Below are 12,026 nucleotides of genomic sequence, written 5' to 3' on the forward strand. Positions count from 1 at the left end.
TTTTTGCACATTCCTAAATGGTGCGTTTGTCCCGCTTGGTATAATCTAAAATAGCCTCACTATTTGTTGAAATACATTTCTATTGATGACTAAGTATGACTCGTATACATGGTGACTAAGACCTTTATATATGGTTGAGTATTTGATGATACAAAACGAAACATTGAAATAGATCGCATTTTTGAAATAGTTTGAAAAGAAGAATCTTATCTAGCTAAAGATGTTTGAATGATTTCGGTTATTTCCCATCACCTTGCATACACAGAATTACAAAGTTAGTCTGTTTAATGTCATGACAAACATACAAACAAAAGAAATAATAACAAGGTTTTTTTAACGCGCCATTTATTTTAAGTAGCCACTAATTTTGTGTAATTCCTTATGATTAGAAACAACATAATAATTGAGAGAAACAGACTAAAACATTTTGAATTATTTCATTGCTTTACTAAATAATCATTATGTACTATTGATGATAAATAACCTCAGTAATTTGTTTCGTAAATACATCTTCCTACTTTTTAAGTATTTCATTACCTGTCATTATAAAAACTACAGCCTCTTTATAGGCTGTAATAAAACAGCAACAAAATCGATGACAGTGAACATAAACATTGAGTAGAGCTATATAACGTTTGGTCCGATATAATTATTGTCTAGAAAAGTTCCGTCATCAAAATGATACATTGTACACTTTCTGTTAAAATGTGTAATTATAGCGTAAGTGATGCAAGGTAATATTGGTACTGACTTAGTTGGATCAGTATAATGAAATATTGTTATAAAATATTGCTATCTGGAAACGTTGGTTATTTTATCGTCCATTGTAGAAACATTGAATTATATTGTATCGGTTTGTCAGTGATAGCTTGTTGTACAGTTTATATACTATACTATAGTATAGTATACAAATAGAAGAAAAAGATAGATTATATTAAATTTTTTAAACTTGCAAAATAGAAAGTATGAAATGTATTTAACAACTATTTTAAATGCTTTGAATGATTTAAAAATAAAAAAAATAAAGTAAATACAGTTCATATATTAAGAAACTGGCAATTTTTTTATAAATTGCAAGTTAAAAAGTGAGAAAACATTCTGAACTAAATACTAATTAATGAAATCAATCACATTATTTACAAGCAGAATACAAAAATTGATTATTGTTTTTATCTAGTCCAATATGAACCAGTAAAATCATGTAGTAAAATGTATCATCATTTTATCTTCAGTGTATAAGGGATATATAAAGACGAGTTCGTTAGTTTCAATGTCGTGACATAAAAAGTTAATAGTGTGATCGCCTTAGTTTTCTTAGGGAAGTCAAGCGTATTGAAGACCGAGGTTTGAACTGTAGACTTTTGTGGGAGCAGACGAGCGCTCTTCCAATCTACCACGGCGTGGATGTTTTAACTTTTATAATCACAGATTACCGTCTACACGAAATTTAACAGTGTATTATATTATCTATGTGTCTGTGTACAGCATTTGCTACATTCTCTCAATTACATACACCATTTTAAATTATTTAATTATTGTATATCATTATCGATTTTTTTTTTTAAAACTAGATTTGAATGAATTATTTTAGGAGAAGGAAAGCGTTGACAATAAACTTGCGAAATAAAATTCCGAATTCGTAATTTTAAAAAAAAGGAAAATGTCGGTGTCACTAAACGACTGGGTAATGTATGTAACGCAACCAACGACTGGAATCGCATATAATACGTCATCAACAGAACTGTTGAGCGATAAGATCAGGTTGACTAACCAGGTCCACGCTGTATTGTTGTTTATTGTAAACCCTACAATAGGTATCGTGGGTCTGATATCCAACATATTCGGGCTAATTGTCTTAGTGAAGGATGGGCTCCGTAAGTCCTCAACGATATTCCTGATGTCTATGACCGTTTCGGACTCAATGACTCTGTTTGGTGCTTTATACGTCACAAACTTGATCACGTTTACTGTTTCTGAAGATTTGACCTACAAGTACGTCGGCTGGCACTATTCACACAATGTTGCTTTTGTCGCTTATAATTTAGACCGAATAATGCTTTTCTTTCTCATGTGGGGATCGTACGTCTCAGTGACTCTACCTCCTATAATTTCAGTCGAGCGAGTTTTCGCCGTGTATTTTCCGCTCCAGTTTAAACAAATAATGACCAGTAAAAGAGCTAAGACTATAGTTGTCATCACGTACATATTCTGGTTACCTTGGAATGTCTTCTACACGGCGTGCTATTCTTTCCACTACACTTTATCAGGGACTGGGACGATGGAGGTTACAGAATTCTGTAACACACATTGGGAAATTATTTCCTTATTTAAAGGCTACATATTTAATTACATGACCAGTATAGTTCCTTTGATCATCGTTCTGCTCGGATCTCTACTGGTCATCGTCAAAATTAAAATAGCGACGATGAAAAGAAAGGATATTTTGACCAGCCCTAGCTCAGGGTCTCACAGGGCCACACGCACGCTCTTGACGGTCACTTTCATCTACTTGGTGGTCAACTTCACATTTTTTCTGACCACGACCCTGTTAGCTGATGAGCTAGATGATAATTACGAACAACAAGACTTTGTCAGCGTCTCTCTCTCCACTCTGGTCTGTATTGGCTGTTCCAGCAATTTTTATGTTTATGTCATTTTAAATGAAAAATATAAATCTTTGTTTTTAGACATCTTTCATGTCACAACAAAATAAATATTTATTTTCAATAATAGACTGATGCGTTTAAAATCACTATGAAGTCATGGCACAAGTTTTTTTCTTTCTTTCTATTTCTAACTGTATAGTTAATTCTGATTAAATATATAAAACATATAAAAGGCACCTCCTTATCGAAATTTACATCAAATCCCCTTTCACTCCTTTCAATCCAAAAGGTAGAGTCCATATCTTGACATCCTCATATGAGGTGATTTTGTGGTCAGTACTATGGCAAATGGGCAGAGGCGTAGCGATGGGGGGGCAAGGGGTACATATGTCCCCGGGAACCGACCTTAGGGGGCGCCAAAATGGGTTGTAAAACAAATTAAAATGTTATTTTAGCTGCATTTTTGCACTTTAAGGGGTGGGGTGCAAATCGAAAAGCTGAGGGGGGTGCAAATCGAAAGTTTGAGGGGGGGGGATGCAATCGAAAAGTTGAGGGGGGGGTGCAAATCGAAAGTTTGAGGGGGGTGCAAATTGAAAATTTGTCCCCGGGCGCCGGGAAGGGTCGCTACGCCTCTGCAAATGGGTGCTCAATGAAGTCATGCAATTTCAGTTACTGACCAAGCTTCGAACTCACTACCTTCAAGCTCGCAGTCGAGCGATCTACCTTCACGGGTAGTTTACATGGAGAATTTAGTTTTTAGAATAACTACAATCGCTAATCCGTGCACTCGATACTTTGTTTGGGTTAAATCCATGCACTCGATACTTTGTGTGGGTAAAATCCGTGCATTCGATAGTTTGTGTGGGTTAAATCCTTGCATTCGATACTTTGTGTGGGTTAAATCCGTGCAGTAAAGTTAAGAGCTAAAAGCGACGAGAATATTTCCATATCAATAGCCCTGTGACCCGTGAGCAGGTACAGAGGTGTAGCGACCCTTCCCGGCGCCCGAGGACAAATTTTCGATTTGCACCCTCCCCCCCCCCTTAAACTTTCGATTTGCACCCTCCCCCCCCCCCTTAAACTTTCGATTTGCACCCCCCTCAAACTTTCAATTTGTTTTTCCAACCCATTTTGGCGCCCCCTACGGTCGGCGCCCACCCCCCCCCCCCCCCCCGCTACGCCTCTGAGAAGGTATATCAAAATAAATTTTCGATGACATTTTAAACTGGCACAAAAGTTCGATGACAGTCCACGTGTCTAGCCGCTGGTAACCTGGGGGAGAGAAAAGTTCGATTCTTAACGCCATTCAAGCCTGCCTGGATAATGAGTAAAAGCTGGAGCCGGCATCGACCGTATAAGAGAGAGAGGAGAGAGCTCTGCATTTAAGTTGGATGTCTGGCGCTTCTGATTATATATATATATATATATATATATATATATATATATATATATATATATATATATATATATATATATATATATATATATATATATATATACAGTGGCGTAGCGAGGTCGGGTGTCACCCGGTGCGGCACTTAATGGTGTCACCCCCTAGAGGCGTAGCGACCCTTCCCGGGGACAAACTTTCAAGTTTTCGATTTACCCCCCCCCCCCCCCCCCCCATAAGTTTCCGATTTGCACCTCCCCCCCCCCCCAAACTTTCGATTTCCACCCCCCCCCCCCCCCTCAAGTTTTTTTCTATATATTTTTGCTATTTTTTGCCCTGGTGTAACCCCCCCTAAATGGTGTCACCCAGTGCGGTCCGCACCCCCCGCCCCATCCCCTCGCTACGCCCCTGTATATATATATATATATATATATATATATATATATATATATATATATATATATATATATATATATATATATATATATATATATATATATATATATATATATATATATATATATATATATATATATATATATATATATATATATATATATATATATATATTCACCGTTGCAAAAATAATAGTATGGCATTTTTGTATGTGGACAATGTGTTAATTTCGGACTGTCTGCATATGTTTGTTATACAGTACAGTTTTAATCAAACGATTATTGTGATCGATTGTTTTATTGTCTGTCGATCTACCTAGCCGCATTATTTTCAATTTTCCTGCATTAATGTTTTCTTCGGTACTTCTTTCTAATTCTGTGAACATTTAATAAGTAGTATGAAATTCGTATCGTCGGAATATGCGATGATATTTTTGGCCGTCGTGTTTGGCAGTGATAATCCTTTAATGCAGCTGTCCTATCTAATAATTTAGTATAGGTTCTATGCTAAGGATATATAGTCGCCGGGATAGTCGACAGACTTGTCTACAGTGGCGTAGCGAGGTCGGGTGTCACCCGGTGCGGCACTTAATGGTGTCACCCCCCCAGAGGCGTAGCGACCCTTCCCGGGGACAAACTTTCAAATTTTCGATTTGCACCCCCCCCCCCCCCTCAAACTTTCGATTTGCACCCCCCCCCCTCAAGCTTTCGATTTGCGTTCCCCCCCCCCTCAAGTTTTTCTCTATATATTTTGCTATTTTTTGCCTTGGTGTCACCCCCCTAAATGGTGTCACCCGGTGCGGTCCGCACCCCCCGCCCCCCCCCCCTCGCTACGCCCCTGCTTGTCTAGCTGATTTTCGAATGAGTATGGTTTTGTGACTATGTTATTTACTAAAAGGTGGCTATGTGCATCTGTTTAGATAATTTTGATCCATGTTTTAAAGTAATGCACTAGGTTGTTTATGTTAGACATGTATGATCTACTCTATCTAATTATTTTTAATGATCTATACTAAGGATTTACAAGCATGTGTTTTTCTACGTAAAATATCGTACTATATATCTCAAAAGATAGGTGTGATTTTTTTATGTTTCTTTCTGGGATGCTGCATTGTTGGTCTCTGTGAATTATATTTTCAATGCAAGGTTCTACTTTCCTGACTAGGGTTTTTTACTAGGTTAATGAGATTATTTTATTTCATTAAATATTTTAAAATACAACCAAGAAAAAAGTAATTATTATTAAAAAATAACCTGATTTATTGCATAGGTAAAAGAGTAAAATAATGAATAAAAACAAACACATTATTTATATTACTGACTATTTATGTTGAAGTTTGTTTGTTGGTTTGTTGTTTTGTTTTTGTTTTTTTTTTGTTAATGTAACATTGATGTTACTATACGTAACATCTTTGGTGTTGCGAGCAGAGAAAATAGGTCACTAGCTTCCTTTCGTTTTCATTCTTTCTGACAATGTATTGTAAATATTTGTATATTTAAACCTCTGAATTTTCTTCAAGGATTAAATTTGTAACACTTTTTGACTACTATCTACAAGAAACTGTGTAATAATTGTTTGTACATATGTTAAGTGGCGTCACATGGTCAGGTGTCACCCGGTGTGGTCCGCACCTCCCGCCCCGCCCTCGCTACGCCTCTGCACATGTTATGTTGTATGAAAACTAGACGTCAAGAAGAGCACAAGAAAAATGTGTACATTCACAGTCATTATGGCCAGTGACTGAATATAAAACATCTCCCGTTTTCATCTGAACTTCCAATGTTCTAGAAGCGTCCACAGATTTATCTTCTGTCACAACACAATCGAGCCATGACGTCACGCCACCAGATCTGTGCCCAACACACACTTTAACTTCATCATCTGCTGTTTGTTTTATTGTAGGACTTGCTTTATACAGGCCATCAACAGGGGCGGTAAACTCTCCAGTCTTTGGATCAAAATGGTTTCCTACGTTCCGTTTCACAGTTTTGAATGTAATAACTGGGTGTCCCATATACCATTCCCCATTCCAGCGACCTTGTGAAGCAACAAACCCCAGTGTAGAATGTTTCACTTGTTGATTGGCTGCACGAATTAAGATACAAAGTTACCTCTGTTTATTCTTAACAAACTACTAATAAAAACGTATTTTATTTTAATTAAGACACAATGTTTGTAGTAAAACCAACACAATTGTTCGGACAGTAATACAATACAGATGTAAGAGAATACATTTTTAAAGTGCATTGATCCGTGAACAGAAAGATGTATGTACGCCTATGGGGTCGTCCGTAAATGACGTCACACTCGAAGGTGGAAGTGGTCCGTAATTTTGTGACGGTGTGTGATGAGGGGGAGGGGTGTGGTTTCAGATGGTGTGACGTCACATTTTTGCATTATAAAAAAGCAATGTTAGAAAACAAGGTTTAACCGATATTTCGCGTTTTATAAAACTGTTTAAATAAACTGTAATAGGATTTGATTAAAATAATCCATGATGACAAAGTTCAGACAAGATTTTGGAAAAATTTCGATGTTTAAAAAAAATGCAACTGCTATTTTAGGGGGGGAGGTAGGCTGAGGTGTGACGTCATTTTAGGGGGGTCTGGCTTTTTGTGACGATGTGTGACAGAGGGCGGGGTGGGTAAAATCGTCAAAAAACGTGACGTGATTTATGGGTGACCCTAATGTTGAATAGGGACGGAGTGGTCTAGCGGTAGAGAGCTGGACTGTTAACCCGTAAGTCTCGAGTTCGAATCCGGGTTAAAGTCAGTAGACCGTCCCTGGAAAAGTAAAGACGGCTGGACATAGTGCTATCCACACTATCTCTTCATATGCCGAGGTCACAGAAACAAGTGAACTCTACTTCACTTGCCGCATAGACCTTCAGGTTTGAAAATGGAACTTTAATTTACTTTTACTTTATGTTGAATGCACATAAATCAGACAAGGGTCCAAACTGCGCACACAATGGAACGGTCGTTATATAACAACAATTTTCGTTTTATTTAGACGCCTACTGTCGTAAGAGCATTATATAGACGAGGGTAAAACAGAAAAAAAAAGTATTTTAACATACATTGGTTTGACAGTGGTTTTAAGTGGGTTGTTTCCCTTTCTCAAGTAACCAAACATGGCTCCCACCTGAACAACCATTACAGTAACATCTCTGACATTGGACGAGCTGAAGTCATTCTAATAACAACAAGGAATAACGACACCTTAGGGCTGATAGGATGGGACGGTGTGCCCTAGCGGTGAGGCGCTAGATTGCTAACCTGAAAGACTCGAGTTCGAGTCCCGGTTCGAGTAAGAATGTCCTTGATAGGGTACCCAGTGTTTCTTCCAGACTTTTTTCTCCGGGGGGGGGGGGGGGGGGCACTTGAAATTTTCGGCGAGGGGGCGGACACTGTTAAAAGTATATATTTTCTATATAAATTATACAAATTTCATTTCGTTCGGGGGGGGGGGGCGAAGAGATGCCTGGAAGAAACTCTGAGGGTACCTAACTCATGTTATGGAACGTCAAAGGCGATTGGGCAGAGGCGTAGCGAGGGGGGGGGGGGGACATATGTCCCCGAGCGCCGACCTTAGGGGGGGGGGCGCTAAATTGAAAGTTTGAGGGGGGGGGCGCAAATGAAAAGTTCGACGGGGGGTGCAAATCGAAAGTTTGAGGGGGGGTGCAAATGAAAAGTTCGAGGGGGGTGCAAATCGAAAGTTTGTCCCCGGGCGCCGGGAAGGGTCGCTACGCCTCTGCGGCTGGGCATAGTGCTGACCACACCATGGTTTGCCGAGTTCACAGAAACAGGTGAGCGCTACTCGAAAGTGAACTTTAATTTACTTTAGTTTGGACTAAACACTAGGGTTTAAGCTCAAAAGATGTTTATTTGTAATAAGGACTATAGTTGTTTGTCATTATTTTACTTACCAATTGCTGGAGAATTCTGCGACAACTTAAGAACATCTTTTTCTTGAGTTTCAGTCTAAGAATAGAACAGCAGTACCTTATTTATGCCATAATATAGAATATAGCATTTTTAATCAGAAAAGTCATTTTAGCCAATTTAGCTTTAAGTCATGCTTTACTACAATTACTAACACAGACACATCATAACAGAGTATAGATATAAGGATAAACACATGAAATACATGCAGCATAGTTATAATCCATTATATATGTTGTATTAATATAAGTTGTATTAATGCATAAGAGGTACATATTAAAAATGTCTATGACTTAGCTGTGTCTAAACTGTAATACATTTTTAATTAAATAAACTAAATCCGCTTAATACAGCTTCAATAAAATATTACCTTAGACAGTAGTTTTTCACATGTTTTTGTTGTATACCTTCTATTTTTCTTTCCATCTTCTTGTATTGTAGCTATCAAATCTGAATGGCTCTTAATTTCTTGTGATAAATGTCTTGTTTTATCTGTTCGACCTGGCATCTCTTTATTTATTTTATCTAAGTTCCTTTTGTAATCTTTCATATCTATTGACATTCGTTCTATTATTTTGACAAAAATTGATTCTTTTTCTCTTAAACTTTCCATTTCTTCAGACAGATTTTTTAATTTTTTTTCTTGTTCGTGTATTTGTGTCCTAATGCTTTTAAAGTGCTGTTTATGTTTCTTGCACAACTTTTCAATTTTTATCCTAATGTCTTTTTGTTCTGTAACAAAGTTGTCCCTCCATTTTTTTATTTCTGATATGTCATCTTCAGTCTTTTGTTTTGTGTCTTGAAGGGATGATAAAGCTGTTTCAATATCCTTTAGTCTTCTAGAAGTTTCTGGACTACATTCAACTTGATTACAAAATGAAATAGGTTTTATAAGACTTAGCAAAATAATTAAAATTATACTCTCAAAGAGAATATTGTTATTTCCAATGATTGGGAGACAAGAAAGAATATTGTTAATTAAATATTTAACTAAGCAAATCCAAACTTCAACTGTTTTGTTGAATTCATTAAAGTTACCAGTTTTAATAGCATCTAACAAACAACAAAATAGCACATTCCTTTTCATCTAATTATTGAGTAATCTCTTCTTTTTACAAATTAATAAATAAATTGTTTTAACTGCACTTTTTTTAATCATTCACTAAATTTATAATAATCTTATAAATTGCTTCCTTGGGGTGATAATAATGTAATTAAATTGTAATCAGCATCACTTAGTAACCAGATATAGAGGCTTTAAATTTAAATCCAGTGTCTGCTGATTTCAAACTTTCTATTGATGTCTTTTCCCCCGCCATCACTGTGGGAGGGTACAACAGGGTGGATTCTGTACACAAGATATACATAAGATATACACAAAGCTTACAGATAGCACTTCAGGTCACTCAAACCTACATTATGCACTGACAATAGTTTTTATCAGATGTATGTACAGTGAAAGGTCTTTTACAGATGTCAATTCATTCATCATTGCACACTTATTAAAGTAAAACAAATTTCAAGAATTTTTATTTTAATAACCACTGACAAAAAATAATACATTCACATATCTGGGCAGCGTGATCAATAAGGACGGGGTAGCAGACGAGGACATAAAATGCCGTATCAACAAGGCTAGATGTGCCTTCAACTCACTGCGCCCGATGTGGAGGTCCACGGCCCTGTCACTCTGGAGCAAAATTGGGATTTTCAACACAAATGTTAAGGCAGTGCTACTTTATGGTTCGGAGACCTGGAGGGTTACGAAGACAATTACTGATAGGCTACAGGCGTTCGTAAACAAATGCTTACGACATATACTCAAAATAAGATGGCCAGATAAAATATCAAACAAAGACCTGTGGCAAATTTTAAAACAACAGCCGATAGAGAAAGGCTCGTAAATGGGGATGGATCGGACACACGTTAAGAAAAGAAAAAGAAAACATCGCAAAACATGCATTGGACTGGAATCCCCAGGGGAAAAGGAGGGTGGGCCGGCCAAGGAAAACATGGAAGAGAATGGTTGAGGAGGAGGCGAAAACAGCTGGGCTCTCATGGGCACAGATTAGAGGAGCAGCCCAAAGCCGAGTCCGCTGGAGATGTGTGGTTGCAGCCCTTTGCTCCCCAGGGGCCACAAATGAGTGATGATGATGATGACAAAAAATAAAATAATTTTACAAGATCAAAAGTGAATATATTCTCAACAAACTAATAATAGGTAATGTTTTTAAATAAAGATCTATCCATACCAGTGAACATATCTGTGTGTTCTAGTATTGTACTATGTGCTGTTGTTACCATAGCGATTGCATCTTTCACAGCTTTAATGGAGTCTGTAGAGTTGTCTACACATTCATTGGCTCTGGTTTTTATCTGCACAAGTAACAAGAAAGTATTAGAAGTGGTTATGTGCTTTAAGATTATATCATTTATTACCAATCACAGTCTATCAATGTTTAGTCTTATGTTAAAGGCTAAATATGTTTAACATGTAGCTTCTACAGGTTGTCTTTATACCTAGATTGTTTAGATGAATCTAATTAACAGTGAGTGTTACAAAAAAAAATAATAAACCAATAGTATATTTCAATAAGTTGTGTTTTTATACTATAATACAAAGAAAATTCATTGTTTTTTTTTATAAATAAATCATTTTTAAAAACACTATCCATTTGAAAAGACACTCAACTTTATCTAACAAAGATATTTTATATTTTGAGTATCTACCTGCTGTACGAAATCCCTGATGTTACTCTGTAGAAGAAAACTTGACTCGTCCAATAGCTCAAACTGAGTTGTTAAATACTTCTTTAAATGTTGAGACATCTGTTAAAGACAAGCTGTAATCAACTCGATTTTTATTTTTTGCTTGTTTATATCAACAGAAATGCCTACATGATTGTGTTTATTGCTTATATATATATATATATATATATATATATATATATATATATATATATATATATATATATATATATATATATATATATATATATATGAGCCTATATATCAGCCTTTTGCCTGTGTGTGCGTGTGTGTGTGTGCGTGTGTGCGTGCGTGCATGTCTGCGTGCGTGTGTGCGTGCGTGCGCGCGTGCGTGTGTGTGTGTGTGTGTGTGTATGTGTGTTTGACAATATATTATTTTATTCGATTTTAATAAAAATCTTAATAACTCAAATTAAAACTTAAGTCAAAAAGAAATTAAAACTAGGATATAAACATATTACATAATTCTAGATTAGTTCCCTATATAGTATATAAAGTTTGTGCGTGTGTGTGTGTGACAATATATTATTTTATTCGATTTTAATTAAGATCTTGATAACTTAAGTTAAAGCTAAAGTGAAAAAGAAATTGAAACTAGAATATAAACATATTACATATTTCTAGATTAGTTCCCTATATACAATATAAAGACCAGATTAATTGTTAAGATAATTGCATTTACTTTATTTTGGCTAAATGCTTTACTAAACTGCATCCTTTTTAAATAAGTAGTACCTTAAAGCTTTGAAGTAGGCCTACACGGACCTATCAACAGAGGCAACTGTCCCTTTTTTCCGCAATTTACAGACACTATTGGTGAAAAAGTATACAGACCATAATAGCATACTAGCAGGCGAATAACCACTTATGAGACAAACTAGGCATAACAGGACATAGTGACTCGCTGACCAGACGCCATCA

At 36.5% G+C, this 12,026-nt stretch overlaps 1 protein-coding gene across 1 annotated transcript; it reads right to left on the reverse strand.

Moving 5' to 3' along the window:
- Positions 1 to 5,662: 5,662 nt before the first annotated feature.
- LOC131947465 (uncharacterized) lies at positions 5,663 to 11,011 on the reverse strand. The gene is made up of 6 exons (XM_059308683.1): positions 11,003 to 11,011; positions 10,589 to 10,712; positions 9,580 to 9,684; positions 8,707 to 9,200; positions 8,321 to 8,375; positions 5,663 to 6,477 (listed from the first exon to the last, which is right to left on the reverse strand). Exons 1-6 carry the CDS (start codon positions 11,009 to 11,011, stop codon positions 6,074 to 6,076), a joined length of 1,191 nt encoding a protein of 396 aa, XP_059164666.1. The 3' UTR covers positions 5,663 to 6,073.
- Positions 11,012 to 12,026: the final 1,015 nt, after the last annotated feature.

Source organism: Physella acuta, unplaced genomic scaffold (assembly GCF_028476545.2).
Source record: "Physella acuta isolate Inbredline_101_S28 unplaced genomic scaffold, ASM2847654v3 ptg000594l, whole genome shotgun sequence".
Lineage (NCBI taxonomy): Eukaryota > Metazoa > Mollusca > Gastropoda > Physidae > Physella > Physella acuta.

Excerpts from the sequence above, each read along its gene's own strand:
- LOC131947465 (XM_059308683.1), bottom strand. Across the intron at positions 8,376-8,706 it reads GTGAAAAACTACTGTCTAAG|ACTGAAACTCAAGAAAAAGA; the intron begins GTAATATTTTAT and ends TTCTATTCTTAG. Across the intron at positions 6,478-8,320 it reads GCAGAATTCTCCAGCAATTG|CCAATCAACAAGTGAAACAT; the intron begins GTAAGTAAAATA and ends TAATTCGTGCAG.